The sequence below is a fragment of the Colossoma macropomum genome, unplaced genomic scaffold, assembly GCF_904425465.1.
Source record: "Colossoma macropomum unplaced genomic scaffold, Colossoma_macropomum, whole genome shotgun sequence".
Lineage (NCBI taxonomy): Eukaryota > Metazoa > Chordata > Actinopteri > Characiformes > Serrasalmidae > Colossoma > Colossoma macropomum.
This window is the reverse complement of record NW_023494790.1, coordinates 39,969,482-39,992,937: the sequence shown is the minus strand read 5'-3', so window position 1 is coordinate 39,992,937 and position 23,456 is coordinate 39,969,482. Positions and strand designations below refer to the sequence as shown.

Sequence of the window (23,456 nt, the reverse complement as noted above, 5' to 3'; positions counted from 1 at the left end):
TGTTGCCCCTTGGAACTGAGTTACAGGGTAGTGGTTGAAATCTTCCCTCTGAAATGGGACCCTCAAATAAAAAGAGCATCACTTCATTAACAGCTACCAGCGCTGCTCTGTAGGCGACCCTGCCAGTCTGCAGTGACAGCAGAGGAGGGTAAAGTTCAGCTCCTCACTGCTGGGCTTTAGTTACATTTAGGGGGTCAAACGATCTTCAAAGGGGGGGCAATTATTTATTATCACCCCCCCCTAATTCTTCAGTAATATGAAGCTGAAGTCAGATATTCTCCAGATTCTTGTTCGAATTTTCCCGTTCCACCTTAACTGCTGGACTATTTAAGGTGGAATGGGAAGTTAAGCTAGCTAGCTACCGAGACATTAGCATATTATTAATGATTTGTTATGCTTGTTATGAAGAAAAGTACCATAATACACTGAAACAACATTAAGATAATATGATTTGTGGGTTTCTTTGGTCTCTTGTTCAGCCATCTTGCCGGTTTTTCTTTTATTTCCCATAACACTCTGTTTGGAGTCTCTCTGAGGGTCATGTAACACTTCACCCCACCCCTCTATCTCAACAAGAATCGGGACACCCTACCCCTAGACGTGAACGTGCACAACAGAGGGGTAGGGCTAAGTGATAGGGGCGAGGGGTGAAATGGGACTGGGCCTAAAAAGTAGCTGAATTCACTCATTAGAAGGGCTGATTGGATCCGTTTGGATCATCTGCTGATTTCTTGGACGTGCAGGTAACACGAACCAATAAATAAAAATAGATAATGAGGCGTTAATAAAGCCATAAACTGGTCAAGCTGTACTCATTTTTGCATGTTTGTATTTGACGTGTACCGTCTCCACAGATCGTGGATTTGCTGCTGAATCACGGGGCAGACGTAAACATGGCGGATAAGCAGGGCCGGACTCCTCTCATGATGGCCGCTTCAGAGGGTCATGTAGAGACAGTGGAGTACCTGCTGGCTCAAGGTGAAGCACCCATCATTTAGCTCTTGCAGATTTAATGAGTTGGTTAACTTAAAAACAGAGAGATTCAGAGTGGTTTGGTGTGAAATGGTTCAGATGTCTTTACAGTGGTGGTGATAGGAACCAGGGGTCGCCATGACTACAACACTAATATAGACATTTTATTTACTATCCAGAACCACCAGTGAACCTACACGAGTCTTCTGAGTTTATATGGAATGTTGATGATGGAAAATAGTGGAGAATCTGAAATAATATGTTTTCTTTGGGACTATTTTGCCTCACAACACCCTGCATGTATCCCTCCACCATGAATGAAGTTTAAGGCCAAAATCTTCTCAAAACTATCATAAAACAGTGTCTCAGTCATCAGGCAGTGAATTCATAACCATTTCATGTAGTAACTTTCTGTGAGGGAGCTTTTAGAGGTGGATGTCTGGTTCCTGTCACCACCACTGTGAACAGTTCTGACTTGGTAAGTTTCTCTAGAAACTTTTCACAGCAAACCACCCTGTTGTCATCATGCATCCGTAGAATGCGACAAACAGAATGAACGAGTTTACATACATTGTGTTAGAAGGGTAAATGAAAGTATATGAAAGGGGAGTCGGTGCAGGTTTTAACTGCTGGCTTCTTGCTGTTCTGCAGGTGCATCGATGCCCCTGATGGATAAGGAGGGGCTCACTGCTCTAAGCTGGGCGTGTCTAAAGGGACATTTACCTGTGGTTCGCTGTCTGGTGGAGAGGGGTGCGGCCACAGACCATGCTGACAAGAACGGGCGTACACCCCTCGATCTGGCAGCCTTTTATGGAGATGCAGATGTGGTGAGTGTCGCATTATGGAACTGTACACTTACTGTCCACTATCAGAATCCCCTCTGTTGTAGCTCCGCCTCACTGCGGCACAGTTAGATGTGTTAGTCATCCTCTAGCTCTTCATCAGTGGTCAGTTTCTGACCACAGAGCCGCTCTTGTCTGGATATTTTTGGGTGGTGGTCCACTCTCAACCTAAGAGTGACTCATGCTGTGTCTGATGATGTGTGTAAAAACTCCAGCAACTCTGCTGTGCTGAGAGTGGACCACCACCCAAATAATATCTGGACAACAGCGGTCCTGATCAATCATGAATTGGGGTTGGGGTTGGCATTTCAGATAACATGGCCAGTTGTACCAAATAAACTGGCCAGTCTAATTTATACAGTGTCCCTCGTTACCTCTTTGTTTTAGTCTAATGTAGCCAACAAAAGCCATTATTATTATTATTAGTAGTAGTAGTAGTATTGTTGTTGTTGTTATTATTATTGTTATATTTGAAGTCATAATCAGGCAGAGCTGCCATAAATAGCATTAAATGTGTGAGGAAGTGAAATGTACACCACTGTAAGCTTGTTACTAACAAAAGGGACTATTATTTTTATTATTATTATTATTATTATTATTATTGTTATGGTAATAAACAAAGACTACTTTTAATATGAAGGTTTCTTCATCAAAATGCTGCTATAATAAGCAAGTTTAGCACACATAAGATAAAAATGTATGCATAAAATTAACGCTACTATTAATTTACATTAACGATGGTCATGATTTTATCATCTTGGGAGGAACAGTTGAAAATTTTAGAGGCCAACTTGGACCATAACAGCTTTATCAGCGTAGCGGGTTTGCTTATATCAATAACAGCAACGTTACGAGTGTCTAGTCTGTTAAACTGTCAACATTTTAGATGCTCACTATATCAAGTATTTTTATATTTAATCACTAAAAGCCTCTTTTTTCCCAATATCTGTCTTAAATAACGTGAAAATCCTGCTGTATTACCAGCATTATCCACCTGGAAGTAGGTTCTACTGTGATTCAGCTATGCTAATGTAGTTTAGTCAGTGTTTATAGACAACAGTGTGTCTACTATAATCAAGCCTATTAGAGATACTGAACAACACACAATTTGAGGCAGTTGGTAATGATTTAGATAGCCAGTTAGCACAGCGCTAACTGGTGGGGCATAAGTTGGCATTACTTAGCTCCAGTGACCTCACAGCGTCAGTAGACAGCTAAAGAAGGCTGATTGACTATGTTGAGGTTAACTGTAAATTAGATTTGTTTGTGGGACTGTTCCTATTTTTGAACATGAGTTTTAATAATGTATGAGGTCCCTCACTTTCTCAGCATCGCTCCGTCCCTCTCTCCGTCTCAGGTGCAGTTCCTGGTGGATCAGGGAGCGCTGATCGAGCACGTGGATTACAGCGGGATGCGGCCCCTGGACCGGGCTGTGGGCTGCAGGAACACGTCGGTGGTGGTGGCCCTCCTCAAGAAGGGAGCTAAGATCGGTACGCATATGGGACGCGCCTTAGCCTGACACCCCAGCTGTGCAGTAAGCGCAGCTTCCACAGTTAGAGAACCATATTAAAGATAAGCAACTGTTTATTAACATCAAGGGAGGGATGACTGAGCAGAGCAGTGAATGCAGCTCTGCCACAACTCAGGAAAGGCAGTCCAGTCCAATCACACTCGTCTGTTAGAACTAAAGGGTGTCATTGTGTCTCTGGCCGCCCCTCTCTGCTGCCCTCTCCAGTCTGCAGGGTGTAACTGCAGGTGTCTGTGTGTGTCTCTGTAGCTCAGCTTTTGCTGCTGCTTAAATTCGGCTTCTGTGGCTCTGTAGTGCTGTTTACAGCTGCTCGTGGTTCCTCTCTGTATCGGTCTGCATCTCAGAGTCTGAGGGGCCGAGTTCTGTTTGATCTTATGTCTCTCTCTCTCTCTCTCTCTCTCTCTGCTGTCTGTTTCCATTTCTCTCTCTCTGACACTGCAGGGGGGTATACTATAAAGCTCATTTTGGGATAGTGAGGTCACCTCTTGAAGTCTAAGGGATGGTTTGGTGAAAAAATCAAATGTACATAATTTCTTCTTATCCCAAATGTAGACAATCAGGTCAGTGTTGTATGACAAAATTACAGGATAAATTCTGACGTGAAGACGGCTGCTGCTGTTTTTATCCATTGGTTGTAATTATTAAACATCCATTTTTTTCTCAGCACATTTCTTAAATCTGTCCAGTATATCTACTATTTTAAAATCGTAAGAACATTATGTTTATTTTATTTTGATTATTTGTAGGTGTAAGTAATTTATTTATTTGTTTCAAGACACAAATAATCAAGAAATAATACCTGAAACCAGCAAAATGTTTCTGCTAATACAATATCAGTTTTGTTAAACAGAATAACCTAAAAACGAGCAAAAAATCTAGAAATTAGTTAAATGATCTAATAACAATCTTACAACAGTCTCAAAATTAGAAATATTGGTTATGTTAACTAGATTTAAGATCAATTTTGCTTCATTATTTACAGTCAAAGCAAGTATATTTAAGATGAATCACTGAGTGTGTTTACATGCACTAAATAATCCGATCATAATCGGTTTTCTGCAGTTTTCTGATTATTCAAATGGTCATGTAAACAGCACACTCTGATTTCTTAGATCAGAGTAAAGTCTAGAAATCTGATAAAGAGAGCTGGATTTTAGCTCAGTAATCAGATTTCTCAGTGCAGTAAACTCTTACTCTGATTTCATTTCTCAGTCTGCGCCTGGGTGAAAACAGACGGCGGTACTGGAAATAAGCGAGCAGCGTCGCCGCGAGACGCAGCCAAACACTTTAGGAGCGACGCTGAAACCAAAAACATACTTGATGAAATGAAGGATTTAAATATTCTTAATTTCTAGATGATGTTTGTTCATATTTTCAGGTAAAGTGGCGCAACGTTTTTTAAAAAAGCTGCTCATGAAGTCTGAGTTTTACGCTACGTTTACGTCGCGTCTTCTTCTTTCTGTGAGTTTATTGGCTGGTTGTAAAGCAGAAATCTGATTACTGCCTGACTCGTAGACCAGTCTCTCTCTCTCTCTGAGTCTCTCTCTCTCTCTGAGTCTCTCTCCCTCTCTGTCTCTGAGTCTCTCTCTCTCAGAGTCTCTCTCTCTCCCCATCTCTGAGTCTCTCTCTCTCTCTCTCTCCCTCTGTCTCTAAGTCTCTCTCTCAGAGTCTTTCTCTCTCTCTGTCTCTCTCTGAGTCTCTCTCCCTCTCTCTCTCTGAGTCTCTTTCTGAGTCTCTCTCTTCCTTTCTGTCTCTGAGTCTCTCTCTTCTTTTCTGTCTCTGAGTCTCTCTCCCTCTCTCTGTCTCTGAGTCTCTCTTTCTGAGTCTCTCTCTCTTCCTCTCTGTCTCTGAGTCTCTCTCTTCCTCTCTGAGTCTCTCTCTTCCTCTCTCTCTCTGAGTCTCTCTCTCCCTCTCTGTCTCTGAGTCTCTCTCTCTCTCTGTCTCTGAGTCTCTCTCTCTCTCTGTCTCTGAGTCTCTCTCTCTCCCTCTCTGTCTCTGAGTCTCTCTCTCTCTGTCTCTGAGTCTCTGTCTCTCTCTCTGAGTCTCTCTCTGGATGGTTGCTGTGTGAGAGGTGACTGCTGCAGTGCTGGTGTTTGTTGTTTTGTCGTTTCTTTCTCTTTTTTGGCTGGTGCTGTTGTTCCCTGCCTCTCACAGCTGCTTCTTCTTGTGTTCCTTCTCCCACTCCTCCACCACCACCGTCATTCTCTCTCCCCTCTCTCTCACCTCCACGCCCACGCACCTCTCTTCTCCTCCTCTCTTCACCCCCTTCCACTCCGATTGTGCCGCTCACTCCATCCCACTCTTCCTCGCCCTCGCTCCCCTGCTCCCGCCCTTTGACCTTTGCACCCTGACCTCCGGCCGCAGGATGTCAGACGTTGCCGAGTCGGCACAGAGGAGGTAACGCTCACGGTCGGGAGGTCCACGCCTCGCGTCCCAGCAGGCTTTCTGACAGCTCCTCCCTCCTCAGTGTGTTCTGTGTCCCCTGTTCTGTCGCTTCTCTGGTGGTTAGAGGGGATTGGCTATCGCTGTCACCTGACCCCAAAGTGACCTGTCCATGCTCCGCCCACAAATTGCTCAGTTTATATCACAGTACCTCCATTTAGAGTCGGTTATTCATTCAGCCTAATGAGAAACTGTAGAACAGACTCAGTTTATATCGCAATACCTACATTTAGAGTCGGTTATTCATTCAGCCTGATGAGAAACTGTAGAACAGACTCAGTTTATATCACAATACCTACATTTAGAGTCGGTTATTCATTCAGCCTAATGAGAAACTGTAGAACAGACTCAGTTTATATCACAATACCTACATTTAGAGTCGGTTATTCATTCAGCCTAATGAGAAACTGTAGAGCATGACTGTTTTGGTTAAAATGTCTATATTTAAAAAAAAATCTTTTGCATGCTTATGAAAGATTACACCATTAATATAGATCTAATAATAATAATATTATTAATAGTGATTATCTTACTCTGCCTACCATGAGGGGAAGCTTGAGGAAACACACTGCTCAGAATGGTGAATGGACAGAAGTACTAGTAAGCTAGAACAGCTAGCAACAGTAACAGCACAGACTTGGGAAAAGCAGTTACACTGTTATGAAACAAAGCTATTACACTGAAGACTTGGACTGGTTCACAGTCTTAACTAAAGACATCCTAATGCACAAGCTGAGGCCTCAAATCCTCCAGATCTCCAGGTAATCTCCACAGAGTCATTTCTCCTGTTCTCTGTTCTCTAATAGTGACACAAATCCAAAGAAATATATTCTGTATTAAAATATCTAAATTTAACTGTCTAATCCTTCAGTATTGCTGCGTTTTCTGTTTTTGATGCAGTGCGGATACGGCAGGTACTACAAGGAGAATAACTGTAGTACTGTCATGTCATGTAGTGGCTATGATAATTTAGCTGGCTAGCAACACAAAATCAGGCAAATGTACTGCTTAGAAACCTGCTCACTCAAGATGGTTCTTCAAGGGTTCTTTAGCAAAGGCAGTGGTTCCATTTGTTTGGGTGTCTTCTTTGCATGGTGAAATGGTTTCTCAGACTGATGGAGAATGTGTTGTATATGGTTCTACACTGTAAAAAATGTCTCGACAGATCAACCTAAAAAATACTTCACATGGTAACAAGTAAATAATTTTTTTTAACCTAAATAAACACTTAGAATGAACGATTCTTTCAATCAGTGTAATTTTTAGGAATAAAACTAGCTCACCTGTTTGTTACCACATGGAGTCATTTTTTAGGTTGAACTGACATTTTTTACAGTGTATTTTGAGGCTTTTTAAATAATGATTCCATCTAACACCAAAAAGGGTTCTGCTCTTTTTATGATCAAGCTTGACAATAAACAATAGCAGGACCCTTTGTGGTGCTATATAGAACCATATACAACACATTCTCCATCAATCTGAAGAACCATTTCACCATGCAGAGAAACATTTAAGCATGAAATGGTTCTATATAGAACTCATGGTCCTAAATAAACCATTCCCTTTACTAAAGAACCCTTGAAGAACCATCTTTAAGAGTGAATACATAATCAAAACAACTAGACCTAACCTATCCTAACAGTGTGACCTTCACTCACTCACACACAATAAAGATCACTTAACATTCATACTGCAGTAATTAAGTTGTGAGTTTCTTATTAGGTTGAATTTTGCCAATGTTCTGTCCAGCTTGTCCAGCCTCACAACAGTGAGTATGAAAGAATGCATTTGTGGGTGGAGCACAGACAGATCAGCGATCCTGATCACTGTTAACACTCATGTTCTTGGCCTTCTAATGTCCATTTTAACCCCTGTGTGGTGTTCAGGTCTGTGGGACCCATTTTCAGTGTTTACCAAAAGAAAAAATGATGTGATTTATTATTATTTCAGCCTCAGATTCCTTGTTCTTTGCTCATTTTCTGTGAAGAACATATAAAATAACCCATTTTCAGTGTCTTCACTCTGTTCATCCCCCACACATTTATATTACACATGTGGTGTTGGGTGAACCTGCGGGGAGTAAAAGTGTGGAGGTGCTGTGTCCTTCACTCTGTTCTCCTCCTACATGGCCTGCTGTTAGTGTGTGTGTGTCTGTGTGAGGGTGGACAACATGGACAGGCTGCTGACTGGCTACAGCTGCTAAAGGAGAACCCTACGCTGGACACTTGTGATATTTTAAACATCTGGTATTTTTATTGTTATGGCTGTATTGATTTAAAACAATAATGCGGTGGGTCCAGCAGACCACTGAGTAACACATCAACACCACACAAGGGTTAAAAGGTGAGATGATGGACTGAGCTGATGGTTTGTTCGCTTTGGGGGTCTTTAGGTGGAGCAAAGCTAAATCCAATCCACCACACAGTTCAGTGTCTGCAGCTCATCTGTCTGCTTGCCAAAGCTGTGTCCTTTTGCTTTGATTTCAGTTCAAGTGACCGTCCCAGAGCAGGAAACCGTCTCCTCTGCTTCGTTTGGGTTCTTGAGCTGAAACAGCATCAAATTTAAAGCCATGCTTCGTCCTTTTTGGTTAGAGAATGTTTCCCTGTGTCATTTTTCACTGTTTCATCGGTGTTTATGTACTATGTACTTTGTTTTGTTTACTCTTTTGTTGTTTTCACTCTGTATTGCCCAAACTCATGAGTTAGACACTCCTCCCATGATAACGGTGTCCTGAATTAGGTTACAGGTCACTGGAGAAAAGTGGTTTTATGCAGAAGGCATCTGTCTCTTTCCCTCATCCTGTGTCTGGTTGTTCCTGTCCTTGGTCGTCCATGTCCAGAGCACCCTGCACCGTCTCTGTCCTCCCTCTGTCTCTCTCCCTCTCGAGCCCTTTGATCATTTTTACCCATCATGCATCCTGTTGACCCTAGGTCCAGCAACGTGGGCGATGGCAACCTCCAAACCGGACATCATGATCATCCTGCTGAGAAAGCTCATCGAGGAGGGAGACGGTTTCTACAAGGTCAGCTCCCAGCATTCTGAATGTGGTAAAAATGTGGTTCTTCAAGGGTTCTAGTAAATGCACTGGTTCTGTTTAGAACCATGAATGCTTAAATGGTTATTCACATTAATGGAGAATGTGTTGTATATGGTTCTATGTAGCGCCAAAAAGGCTTACAATGTCAAGTAACAATAGCAGAACCCAAACAGCACATTCTCCATCAATCTGAAGAACCATTTAACCATGCAAAAAACCATATAAGCGTGAAATTATTCTATATATAGATCATGGTTATAAATGGAACCATTCGCTTTTTGAAAATGGTTCTGTGTAGCGCCAAAAAGGGTCACAATGTCAATTAACAATAGTAGAACCCATACAGCACATTGTCTATCAATCTGAAGAACCGTTTCACCATGCAAAGAACCATATAAGCATGAATTGATTGACTCATGGTTCTGAATAGAACCAACTCTTTACTAAAGAACAGAAGAACTTGAAGAACCATCTTTTTTAAGAGTGTAGGCCTGGGCTATAGGGTGATGTAATCAGTTGTTGGCGGCGATTGGCTAGTGAGATAATGATGCTTCAAAGGCGATAAAGAACTGATGGAAACGTATATAAACTAATGTTATTTTAAATAGTTTGCTAAATAATCTTAAATAATATGTCCATGTAATGTACTTCACTTACCTGTTAAAACAGCGGAGTATCACGAGGCATTAATAAAACTATCACGAGGCATTAATCAGCTCCCTCTGCTGCCGGTTTCTCAGAGCATGACATATCGCCTGAGGAAAACTTAGAGCATTTTCCATACAGTTTAGTCTTCCAGTGGTTAGGAGGAGTAAAATGATGAATATATAATACTTAATGGTTAAATTCATTTTTGAGTATGTAAAGCATGTGGGACATGGCTTTAGAATTCAGTTTTACATGACAGTCTGAAGTAGCTCCAGCAGGGGGTGCAATTAGCACGCTTTTGTGTGAATCATTTAAAGAACAAACAGCCACACAATGAACCCACACCAACAGGAGCTCAAGGATGCAGTCATACATAGTTAGAGGCAAACCTAGAGGCAAAATAGTTATTATTCATCCTGATTTAAATTTACAAACAAGCATGAAAGCCAAAAGTAGATCAGGGGCCGCATTACAGAAAATTCCTATCTTTTTGTCTTAATTTAAGATCTGACAGGTCAAGATAAGAGTTTTCACAAATTCATATTACAGAAGCAAATCTGATATTAATATAGGAATCTTAACTTATCTTACAGCATCTTATCTCAAGTTAGGAAATCTTACCTTACTCGATTGAAGTCAACAATCAACTATCCTGTCTGTTACCAAGCAACCGACCATACACACACAGCTGAAACGTAGACACGTAATCAAGTTAGTTAGCCAGACAGCTAACGTTAGCTACCGTTACTGAGGTAAAAAGGTCAAATAAAACTAAAGTGTGATGAACTGTAAGTAGTGAATACTGTGAGAGCGCCCCCTGCTGTTTATCAGAGCATCACCGCTCCCCAGTTTCAGTCTCCATTTCCCAAACGCTTTAGCCGAGCGCGCTAACGTTACTCCTCCTAATAAACAGACACACGTTCAGCTCCGTCTCCTCATTATTCACCACCATCACTGTAATATTTCATCATCAACATTAACACACGAAGGTGATCAGAGGGGCGGTGGAGATCGAGTCTGCAGCGTCTGAGATTTAAAAAAAAATAGTCAAATCAGCGTTTTCAGTGTAGATAAATGTGCCGTCATTATGCTGGTTATAGTGAACTGAGCTGCCTCTCACTGCATAAAACAACAGAAACAGACGGTTAAACAGAAGTTAAGACAGTTCTGGAGTTTATCTTAAAGTTAAGACAATATTTAAGATATTTTGGCAACTTAGGATGTTTCTGTAAAACCGTTTTCTTATCTGGAAATAAGATTATAGACTTAAGAGCTGTTGTTCTGTAATGGCTTCTGTCCTAACTTCAGTTTTAACTGAAGTTACCATGACAACAAAGCAGATAAGATATGAAGATATGGGGAATACGGCCCCTAAACTGCAGCAGACTTCATATCTGTGGGTGTCACGACGATAAAATTAAAAGTCCTGACTTTTCAGCTAGAAAGTTAAGCTTTAATTATTTGTAGAAATCACCCCGGCCTACTTTACATATGATGTGATATATTTTTTCAGTATTTGTTTATAATCCCTGTGTGTAACTGCTGTATATGTGTGGCACAGAAGGGGAAAGTGAAGGAGGCTGCCCAGCGTTATCAGTACGCTTTGAAGAAGTTCCCTCGCGAGGGCTTCAGTGAAGACCTGAAGACCTTTCGAGAGCTCAAAGTGTCTCTGTTCCTCAACTTGTCTCGCTGCCGCAGGAAAATGAACGTGAGTTTAAATAGTCGTTCTTCAAAATAATTACGGCTTCTGAAATTAAAGGCATTTTTAAAGTAGCACAACAAAGAAAACAACATTAAACACTTAAGCCTTGCAATCCTGAACACTTAAGCGTTTTCTTGATAAAAGAAATGAGGTGAATCAGAAAGAAAGAAAACAGGATGACTAATTTAAATGGTTTGAAGATGTTTATTATTATGCATGATTAGTGTTCAAAGGCATCTCATCCACAGCCTTAAGACTAATAACTGAACTTGTCTGGCTGAAATCACATCGTCCTTAAAGGAAGTGATTAAACTCAGGCTGTGAACTGGTTTTGCACTGAATCACACCCTGGTAAAATGTTTTGTTTGTTCCTCTTCTTTTAATATTAGGTTCTGATTAAATTTAGCAGAAGCAGTTCTTTTCAAACAGTAAATATGTTTTTATTCTGATGCAGGTGGTTCTACAATGCTATTATAAAAAGGTTCCCAAGTAGCAGCATTTTTTCCAGTTTAATAGCAACAATTCCAGTAATTTCTCCATCACTCCTCAGCAGCACCTTCCCATATGGAGAAAAATATATGGATGTGTGTTTTATATATATGAAAATATATTTTATAAATATATTTTTGCTCATGTTCATATATTGCAAAAATACATATTAGGTATTTTTATATATTTGGTAAATACGTACATACATACATACATACATACATCATCTAAACCGCTTATCCTTCTGGGTCGCGGTGGGGTGCTGGAGCCTATCCCAGCTGTCACTGGGCGGAAGGCTATTTGGTAAATATATTTGAAATATATATTTTGTTGACATGGGCTCTGAAGACAGTTTGTCCAGTTTTGATGTTAATACAAAATTAGGTGGACTCAAAACTCAAACACATTTATATAAATCTAAAGAAACATATAGTACTATAACTGATACCTGTGCTGCACCATTAGCTCAGCTCATATACACACCTGCAGGCAAAGCTGAATGAACATGAAGGACCCTCAGCAGTCTGTAATCGAACCAGGTAGGAGAGAAGATCAGCAGAGTTACCTGCTGCACTCCTGAAGACGCCTCAGGGGCCACGAAAGTCACAGTTCAGATCTGAATGAGTCCCACTGGTTACAGTAAGCAAGTGTTTTTATCAGAAGAGGGAGTTTTGTCAGCGAGTGCCTGAATTTGTCTTATTTTCTTTCACTCTCCAAGGACTTCGGGATGGCGGAAGAGTTTGCTACCAAAGCTCTAGAGCTGAAACCCAAATCTTATGAGGCTTACTACGCCAGAGCCCGCGCCAAACGCAGCAGCAGGTACGACAACCTCCACGGTCATTCCTTCTAAGGATTCTTAAAGAAAAATCAAATGTAACCAAGAAAAACAGGGTCAGTTTAGTAATTTTATGCTGAATTAGGAAGGTGGACCCAGTCCAACTTCAGAATGCCCTGCTGAAAGCAGCTCAGCTCACTATGTTCAAAAAGAATTTGTAAAGTATCAGGTCACCTTCTTAATTGGTATCGATTAGCCAGGTAGTGGCAAAGCCCCCAGTCGGTACTGTTTTTAACCACTTAAAACAGATTTGACTCTTTGGCCCAGTCCCATTTCTTCTTTTCACCCCTTCCCGTTGTTTTCGAGTGTTGCCCCTTGGAACTGATTTACAGGGTAGTGGTTGAAATCTTCCCTCTGAAATGGGACCCTCAAATAAAAAGAGCATCACTTCATTAACAGCTACCAGCGCTGCTCTGTAGGCGACCCTGCCAGTCTGCAGTGACAGCAGAGGAGGGTAAAGTTCAGCTCCTCACTGCTGGGCTTTAGTTACATTTAGGGCATCATATGATCTTCAAAGAGGGGGGCAGTTATTTATTATCACCCACCCCTAATTCTTCAGTGATATGAAGCTGAAGTCAGATATTCACCTGATTCTTGTTCACATTTTCCTGTTCCACTGTAAATGGTGCAGCAGTTACATTCTGGGGCTTCAGGCGTCAGAACTGCTGGACTATTTAAGGTGGAATGGGAAAGTTAGTTAGCTACCTACCGAAACATTAGCATGCTGTTAGCGATTTTTTATGCTTGTTATGAAGAAAACGACCAAAATACACTGAAACGACATTAAACTAAGATAATACAATGATAAAGGAGAAAATTCTCACATTTGTGTGTTTCTTTGGTCTCTTGTTCTTCATCTCGCCGGTTTTTCTTTTTTTCTCATATCTCTCTGTTTGGAGTCTCTGTTTGGCTGAGAGCTAAGTGGGAGGGGCGAGAGGTGAAATGGGATTGGGTCTTAATCCTTTGACTGATTTCCTTCTGCACTGCAGGCAGTTCTCCGAAGCTCTAGAGGACCTCAGGGAAGCCATGAAGTTGTGTCCCAACAACCGTGAGATTGTGCGGCTCCTGCAGCGCGTGGAGGAAGAGTGCAGACAAGTGACCCAGACAGAGGAGCCTGAGATGGAGCCCCCACCATCTCCACCCCCATCCCCATTACCTGTGGAGGAGGAGGAGGAGCCGCCTCGTCATACCCCGCCCCCCGAACCACGACTGGATGACATGGAACCCGTTCAGGATCTCTTCGAAGACGATGACTTCCTGGAACAGGAGCTGGAGGGCGTGTCTATTGGCCTTCCTCCTGAACCACGCTCCAACCCATCTAGCCTGCCAATCATCCACAGCCCACCCCTCTCCCCCGTCCCTCACGAGGCTGCCTACCTAACAGGAGGCCAGGCCTTTGAGTTCCACCCAAGCCCCACCTCCATGTCATCCCCCACTCACCAGAGCTACCAGTCCACCTCACCATGCGTCTCTCCCACACACCAGAACTCCCATTATCGCCACAGCCCTCCACATACCTCTCCTGCCCACCAGGCCTCCTACCGCTTCAGCCCTCCCCCCATGGGCAGTGGGGGTCAGGGGATGGACTACCAGAGCCCCCCACCTTCCCCTCTTCGCCGTGGGGCACCGTACAGAGCCAGCCCACCCATGGAGACTGTGTGTCTCTACCGTTCCCAATCGGGATCTCCTGTCCGCTACCAGCAGGAGCCTTTGCCCAGCCGACCCAAGTCACCCCTGTCCAAGATGAGCAGCCAGCGCTCCTTCCAGCTCCAGTCCCAACCGTCCCAGTGCTCACAGTCCTCCCAGCACCACCAGGCCCAAGGCCACCGGCTGCAGCCCTCTGTGGCTCAGATTGTGCGCACCAGCCAGCCCGGGAGTGGTGTCTATGGCCAGCTGGCCCACCCGCTCAGCAGCAGATACCAGGGCACATCCATGGATGTGGAACGGGAGAGGGAGCGAGAGGCCCGGCTGGTGTACCAACCCTCCCTGGATGGAAGGTCCATGTCTCAGGTGCAGTCCAGCCTGAGCGTGGGGGCCCTGTGCCAGCACGGGGGGCGAGGCGGGCCTGGTGGAGTCCTTGAGTCTGGTGTGGGGAAAGACGACGTCCCTCAACGGCCGGCTTCAGCCTACCGCTCTGCGACCGGAGGTCCGGGAGGCATGCGATTCAGCCAGACACCCCAGATCAGCCGTAGCCAGTCGGCTGCATACTACCCCGTCTCCAAGCATGAGCTGGAGAGGGCTGTGGCGGCGTCCTCCATGCCCCCCTGCCAGCTGGGCTCACCTGAGATCCCGCACCTGGTGCGTCGGCCCATCAGTGCGAACACAGGAGACCTTAAGCAGCATGTGCCCACCCCTAGACCCCTCATCCACTCTCAGAGCGTGGGCCTGCGCTTCTCCCCTTCCAGCAGCAACATCTCCTCAGGCTCCAGTGCTAACCTAGGCCCCGGCTTCAGGCCTTCCTCCTCCATGGCCCAGATGGAGATCCCACTGCAGGTGGCATACGAGCGCAGCTTTGACGAGCCGTCCTCGCTCTCGCCATCACAGGGCGGCCTGTACCCCAGCGAGCCGGCCCGCTCCAGGACAACACCCTTCATGGGCATCATTGACAAGACGGCACGGACTCAGCAGCAGTACCTGCATCAGCCGTCACGTGCCTGGCCCTTGGACAACGTCATCACCAGCCCCACGACACCGGGGAACCTGATTCACCAGGCGTCCACTGCTTCCTCCTACAGCCCGCCCACTTCGCTAGGCAACATCGCCTACTACAACAAGACCAACAATGCCCAGAACGGGCACATGCTGGAGGACGAGTACTACGTCCAGCCGCAGCCCTCATCCCTGGGCAAGCTGGCCAATGGCGGGGCCCGCGATCGGGATCTCCTGGAACGAGTTAGTCAGGTGCCCACATACCAGGATGTGAAGGTGGCACGGACGATGCCCGTTGCGCAGGCCTACCAGGAGAACATGTATCGCCAGCTCTCACGTGACGCCAGGCAAGGCCCCACCTCGCCCATCAAACCAAAGAGACCCTTTGTGGAGTCAAACGTGTAAAGAGGCCAGTGAGGCGTGAAGAGTGTATGATGAAAGAATGAGTGTGTGAGTGAGACGGTGGGTCAAGGCAATTAAAAACAAGTCAGTATTCGAAACTATAACAAACAAGGGAGGGTAATGACACATTGCAGCTTCATAAGAGATACTGCTGATGCCCCAATCTGTGCCTATTTCAGATGCATTTGAGGCATCAGCCTGTTCTAGTATCGAGGTTTAGAGCTTTAGAGCTCGAGTCAAAGACCTAAAGACAATGGGATCGAATATGATACTAACTACTGAATGTTCTACACAGCTCTGCACATTATTGCAAAAGCACATTTATGAACCTTCCCTGAGTCAAAGCCACAAATGCACAGATTGAGGAATAGTTGCAGTTCTTACCCCATACGAGTGCGAGTGCGTGTCTGAAGTGGATAAGACTGCGTGAGTCAGGGACTCTTCGTGAATCTACGTGCTCAACTCCTTCCCTCTCTCCACTAGGCGATTTCAAAACAGGACTCCAAGGCCTTCCACAGCATATAACGTTGGATCAATGCTGTCTAATAAAGAAGAAAACCTCTCAAACTCTGTCAGAAATAACTAACCACTAAGCTGTAGTCGCAGAAGGAAAACAAAGGAATATTTATAACTGAGTTAGATGTATAGAAATATCAAAATATGAACCGTTTCTGTGTTTTGTTTTATTTCGGGTTGTCTTTATTTTTCTATCTTGGAGAAATGGTAACTAATATTTTGGAAAAATGCAAATTCAGAGTTTATGGATTAAGAGAGGGGGAATGTACAAACTTTGAGAAACGCTTCCCGATAAGGAGACGATTCCTGATGTGCAGCTTCAGAGCTTGTTTTGTCGTTTCTGAGCTTTTCTACCAGTTCGTGCACAACGATGTCGAAGTGATCATTCGCGGAGGTTCTAAAAAAGACGGATGAGAACAAATGGACTATTTCAGAAAATCTCACGTGGGTCAAAGGTTGTACATGCCCCGCTCCACAACGCTTCAGGGGACTGAAAGAGAATTAATAGTATACTGATAGACTTTTTTTTCCGGTTAACAGTTACTGTATTGCTGTCAGTTATAAAAAGCATTAGTATATTTAGCTAAAGTATTTGTTTTAACCTTGAACATTTCAGTGATATTTTTAATTACTTTCTTGCTGCACTGTCTGCCTGTGAAAGTTCAGAAGAAAGAGAGCACTTTATTAATTTCACGCTGATGATTGTGAATCATTTTTCGGGTTGGGGGAGGGGTGATTAATGTAGGTATACAATGGGAAAAACTAACAAACATACAGTAAACACTGGAAAACTTTGTGAATTAGGTGTCCTACTAGAAAAAAAATACAAAATAGCAGTTCTTGTCTTTGGTGCAATTCAGATTTTTTTTTCCGAGCAAATGAATAAGCAGTAATTTAAAAAGAGCGAAACTATGTTTTTAAAAAGATATGAAAACATGTATATAATAGCCTTTATAGAGCGCGTTGTATTTGCTGTATATACTAGCCAAATGTGTTTATGCGTATGAATTAATTAACCCTCTTATAGCTACGTTCCAGGGTTACGGCTGCCGCTCGGGAGCCAAAACTGCGAATGCAGGAGATTAACAGTGGGCTGGAGGGGGAATAGTTGAAGCTAGAGCTCCCTCAGATGTGGACCAGGGTTCAGTAGCATCCACTCCTGAAAAGGAACGGCTCGAGAGAGGTAGTGTATTTTTAATATTCGAGGCGATTAGCATAATTTATGAAAAAAAGCTCTCTGCAGTGGAATGCAATATAGCCAATGTGCAGTGTTCAAACTGTGTCTTTGGTCAGATGTTCTCAATAAGGGACTCTAGACAGCTGCTGTCTCGAGCCTGTCCATACAGTCGGATATTACCGCTAATAACTCTTCGCCCCAGTTCATGCAGACTTGCCAGAATCAAGAGGTGCCTAACTGTTAGTTCTGCTAAACGACTGTAGACAGACATTCTAAATTCAAGGGGGCTGCGAACGTCGGTCTCTCTAGGAAGGGATAGTTTTTTCCAATGTAGATTACTTTGCTGTAAATACCGATGCATGTTTTATCCACCTGTGAGCGAACCGGAGCGAACCTGCTGTTTATCTGAAGCGAGAGGAAGAATGAAGTCGGTGCCCAAATAACTCATTCCGCCCTCGCATTCCTCCACACGTTAATCAACACAAACTACTGACCTCTGAAGGGTTGAGCTGAGTTTTTTAATTTGCATTTGAGTTCAGTTTAATGTACTTGCTTGCTGAGCTGAGTTCTCTTGTCTGTAAATGTGAGCTTTCAGAGCGCTGTGACAGTTCAATGACAACAATAAAACAGAATGTGTTTTTATCATACTGGGCGCTGTGATCTGTTACGAAGTCCTCGGGTGACTATTGATGAGTAATTTCGAATAATGAACGTTATCCTGTAGCTTTAGGTTCACATCTGAAGCTTTTCATTTACTACATTTACATTTAAGCAGTGAAACGGTTTGAAATGCGACACAATATAAAATCAAAGTGTGATCATTAAAGTTAAGTATCTGAAAATTTCTGTCATGCTGTACTTTTAACCCCTGTGTGGTGTTCAGGTCTGTGGGACCTGTTTTCAATGTTTACCAAAAGAAAAAATAAGGTGATTTATTATTATTTCACTCTCAGATTCTTGGTCTTTGCTCATTTTCTGTGAAGAACATATAAAATAACCCATTTTCAGTGTCTTCACTCTGTTCACCCCCCACACATTTATATTACACATGTGGTGTTGGGTGAACCTGCGGGGAGTAACAGTGTGGAGGTGCTGTGTCCTTCACTCTGTTCTCCTCCTACATGGCCTGCTGTTAGTGTGTGTGTGTGTGTCTGTGTGTGTGTGAGGGTGGACAACATGGACAGGCTGCTGACTGGCTACAGCTGCTAAAGGAGAACCCTACGCTGGACACTTGTGATATTTTAAACATCTGGTATTTTTACATAAATTGTTTTGGCTGTATTGATTAAAAAAAACAATGTGGTGGGTCCAGCAGACCACTGAGTAACACACACATCAACACCACACAAGGGATAAACATTCGCCTTCTCACTGTTTGTACCTGAAGTTACACAGCTAAATATGAAAAAATATGATTGAGTACTGATTTGACTGAACCTAAAGCAGAAGATCTGAAGATCTGCAGGCCGAACTGCCCCCAAACAGCCGAGGAGAACAGATGACGCGATGGGAGCATTTGTGTGACAGGGAGTATAATATGCATCGTCATTTTTGCATTACGGTACTTGTTTTGCTTTAAGAGATTTTAATGAAACATCTTACAGACTTAATTCCAGAAAGAAGTCAACTGTAAGCACAGCAGATGCCCGAGCAGAGCCCACTTTAAGAAACAGTGTGTTTGATACATATTTCGATACAAAATTAGAAAAGAAACGTGAACATCAAATTGTTTTGTAAATATGTAAGTTGTGTTGGCATGACAACCCACATCAGCCTTGTGATTGGTGAGGACCCTGCCTACACAGGCACTACCCAAGATTAGGCCCGCCCATTTCACAGAGAGGGCAAAATACACTGGCTATTTTTTGGCCATTGGAAAGTTACTGACAGCACACACTGTAGATGAATAGTGTGTTTCTTAAACTGTGCTCTACTCAGGCACCTGGGTTAAACACTGCTGTGGTTGCAGTTCATTTCATTTCTGGAATTAAGTCTGTAAGATGTTTCATTAAAACCTCTTAAAGCAAAACAAATGAAAGATTTTGCTTGTTTTTCACTTCACTGCTGTATTGGTAATCAAATTTCATTGGATGACTGAAAACCTCATAAAGCTGCAGTCTGGGGTGTTGCGCACTTTGCGCTTTACTATTTTGATCTGTCAGCATTCAGACACCGAAAACTATTTTGATATGAAACTGAGAAGTGAATCTGAGCTGACCCAGCTGTACATAAAGAACATGCAACATTTAGACCCTGTTTACACCTGGTCACATTATGCGTCTAGAGTATCAGGATTACTTCTAGATGAGGCCAAACCACATACAATTACAAGTGTAAATGCACCCAAGACGCATTTAAAACAGATACAAATCTGAGCACTCAGACCACTTCAGGAGGGACTGAGACGCACTTGAGCCACATTATAGCAGCGTAAACACATCAGTCTCTCCAAAACACATTTGACAATCAAAACCCTCCCAGTACAGCCAAAACTTCTTCCAGTACAATCAAAACCCCTCCCTGTACAACTAACAATCCTCCCAAAACAAGTAAAGCCCTTCCCAGTACAACTAACACCCCTCCCAGTACAAATGAACCCCTTCCAGTACAGCTGAAACTTCTTCCAGTACAATCAAAACCCCTCCCTGTACAACTGACAATCCTCCCAATACAATCGAAACTCCTCCCAGAACAACCAAAACTACTCCCAGTACAACTAAAATCCCTCCTAGTACAGCTGAAACTTCTTCCATTACAACTAAAGCCCCTCCCAGTACAATTGACACTCCTCCCAGTACAATTGAAACTCCTCCCAGAACAACCAAAACTACTCCCAGTACAACTAGAATCCCTCCTAGTACAGCTGAAACTTCTTCCATTACAACTAAAGCCCCTCCCAGTACAACTGACACGCCTCCCAGTACAATTGAAACTCCTCCCAGAACAACCAAAACTACTCCCAGTACAACTAAAGCCCCTCCCCGCACACAGTTGGGGATCAGACGAAATGAAATGCAACACAGACAGACTTTCGAGGACTCTCCCACAGGAAGAGGCTGAGCGGATAAACAGTTGGTAACTGGTTAACGTGTAACAAGCGGATTTGCATAATTCGTCCCTCACGGCAATCAGATTTCAGTCCGACTAACCAGAGACTCGTTTCACTACCAAGTGTAAATACATGAGGCGAAAATCTTATCAGGATGCAATCCAGATACTGGACACAGGAACTGACCAGGTGTAAACGGGGTCTTAATAACTTGAGAAAACATTTTTGGTGGACGAGCAAAACACATCCTGAAGTTAACAAGGAATCCGTTTGTAGTGGCTTCCAACATTTTCTTTGACCTGAAATGGGCCGAGTCTCTCAGAGGGCCGCAGCCACAACCTCAGTTCTACAAGACGCCTGAGACGCAGCAGATGAGCCAAATGAAGAGGGATGAAGGACAAGATGAATTTTGTGGAATACAAAGTGAAGAACTTAACAAGAAGAATGAAGATAAAAATGAAGCCAAGCACACTGAGGCATGTCTCAGCCATAACTGTCAGATTTGTATTAATATTGTTATTAATCTGTCAAGCTCGAGCCATAAGCCTGGGACTAGAAGAGCGCACATAAGCACAGACTAGAAGAGAAGGAGAGGCAGAGGACATGCAGAGGGAAGGTCATTAAGAACGGATCCTTGTATATAAAGTGAAAGAAGAAAGTGAAGATCATGCTCAATCAAGCGTTTAGATACTCCTGCAATGATGGTGCCCCATGTTTTCTCTACGGGGCAGAATAAAAGATGACGAAAAGACAAATGGATGAAAAGACAAAGACAAAGTAAATATCAGTGGCCTTCAATGCTTAAAAGTCAGAATGAATAATTCAATAAAAAACTCATTTCAGCACAGAGAGTCTCGTAAAACGTGTTCAGAGTACAAACAAAGGATGACTAACCTTCAGAAGCCAAGACTTTTTTGCTTTAATATTCACATGTAATTACATGGTTACATAACTATACACACCGGTCAGGCATAACATTCTGACCACCTCCTTGTTTCTATGCTCATTGTCCATTTTATCAGCTCCACTTACTATATAGGTGCACTTTGTAGTTCTACAGTTACAGACTGTAGTCCATCTGTTTCTCTGATACTTTGTTAGCCCCCTTTTACCCTGTTCTTCAGTGGTCAGGACCCCCATGGACCCTCACAGAGCAGGTACTATTTGGGTGGTGGATCATTCTCAGCACTGCAGTAACACTGACGTGGTGGTGGTGTGTTAGTGTGTGTTGCGCTGGTACAAGTGGATCTGACACAGCAGTGCAGCTGGAGTTTTTAAACACTGTGTCCACTCACTGTCCACTCTATTTGACACTCCTACCTTGTCAGTCCACCTTGTAGATGTAAAGTCAGAGACGATAGCTCATCTGCTGCTGCACAGTTTGTGTTGGTCATCCTCTAGTCCTTCATCAGTGGTCACAGGACGCTGCCCACGGGACGCTGTTGGCTGGATGTTTCTGGTTCTCAGTCCAGCAGCGACACTAAGGTGTTTAAAAACTCCAGCTGCACTGCTGTGTCTGATCCACTCTGACCACCCAAATAGTACCTGCTCTGTGAGGGTCCTGTAGGGGTCCTGACCATTGAAGAACAGGGTAGCAAAGTATGCAGAGAAACAGATGGACTACAGTCTGTAACTGTAGAGCTACAGAGTGAAACTATACGGTCAGTCTGTTAAAATGGACAGTGAGTGTAGAAATGAGGTGGTTTTAATGTCACGACTGATCAGTGTATGTGTAAACACTGAGTATACAGATGTTGCACTGAAACACTGACAACTTCTTTGCAGGAATGTTTCCCACATCAGCGAGGAGACTCTACTTGTTCACACTCCACATGGAAGAGGAAGCAGAGTCATGGGGCCGGACTTGTTCAGGAATGGTGACTGTGTTGCTTACAGTAAACAGCTCACCAACCTAAGCACAGCTAATACAGTATCTCTGCTCTTCGAGTCAGATATCAGGTCTATGGATATCTAAAGACATATATCTCCCATGTGTCAAACTCAAGGCCTGTGGGCCAAGTCAGGAACACTGCACAATCCAATACGGCCCACCATGAGCCGAGTGTCTAATTCAAGCAAATAGGCAGTTATATAAAAAAACATACCTCCTGGGGAATTTTAAAGAGGTTATATGTAGCTAATGTCACTTATTGTTTCATACAAAACAATTTGTTTTTATTCAAAATTGTTTTTGAATTGTTGAAGTACTCATATAATATTTAAGGTCTACTACAAGTTGCAGTTGTTGCAGTTTTGGCACAGCTGGCCCATTTTTGAATATGGTCCTTTTAGGGGTTGAGTTTGACACCCCTGATGTATCTTATAGACATACGCCAATCAGCATCACCACAATACCTTCAGTGGCCGTTTGCTGTTCATACTGTGACAGAAACACGTCCAGTACACCCCGGAAATGTGTACCTGACCACATGAGCTTGACTGGTTGAATCCTTACATTTCTTGTTTTTGTTTTATGTCTCCATGTTTGTGTTAAAATGAAATAATCCCTTTAGTGGTTCATAGTACACAAATACTATGGACTGGACCATGACGTCTTAGTCTTGCGTATGAAAGTCAAATTATTAATTAGGCCTATCATAAAGAGGACGGAGTAAAAAGTGCCTTGGAGGAATCCTGGAGATTCTGAGATTGATCTAGAACAAATCCCAGATGTGTCATTTCCACCACAGCTTCCGTTTACAGCAGATAACAGCAGCGACTCAGGCTGAACGACTGATGAACCTGAATAAAGCAGGTAGTATTTATTCTGAACACAGGCTGTAATCACTCTGAATGAAGTCAAGCAGATATTTGTGTAAGTGTTTCATTTCCCTCCAGGATCGTTCTTAAAGGTCTATGAGTGCAGCTGCCTAAACGAATGTCCTGTTTGTTTTTAGAGAGATTCATGCCCTCTGATTAAAACTCATACATACACTCTTAAAGATGGGCTCTTTAGAGTAACATGAACAATCAAAGAACCGTCTGCATGCTTAAATGGTTCTTAGCATGGCGTAATCGTTCTTCAGATCGATGGAGAATGCGCTGTATACGAATCTATATGGAGCCTTTCTGAGCAGGGTTCTGTATAGCACCAAAAACGGTCCCAAGCCAAGCTTGTAACAATAGCAGAACCGTTTCTGGTGCAATATAAAACACATTTCTGTCAAT

General features: G+C 43.2%; 1 protein-coding gene across 1 annotated transcript in view; it reads left to right on the top strand.

Annotated features, from left to right (window-relative positions):
* Positions 1–16,226, top strand: part of tanc2b (tetratricopeptide repeat, ankyrin repeat and coiled-coil containing 2b) — a 97,033-nt gene extending 80,807 nt beyond the window's left edge. Inside the window, exons 17-24 of the mRNA XM_036573383.1 lie at positions 855–978; positions 1,624–1,799; positions 3,172–3,304; positions 5,707–5,739; positions 8,715–8,806; positions 11,031–11,177; positions 12,379–12,479; positions 13,485–16,226. Of these exons, the coding sequence (XP_036429276.1) occupies positions 855–978; positions 1,624–1,799; positions 3,172–3,304; positions 5,707–5,739; positions 8,715–8,806; positions 11,031–11,177; positions 12,379–12,479; positions 13,485–15,549 (2,871 nt within the window). The 3' untranslated portion in view covers positions 15,550–16,226. The remainder of the gene's footprint in view (positions 1–854; positions 979–1,623; positions 1,800–3,171; positions 3,305–5,706; positions 5,740–8,714; positions 8,807–11,030; positions 11,178–12,378; positions 12,480–13,484) is intronic.
* Positions 16,227–23,456: the final 7,230 nt, after the last annotated feature.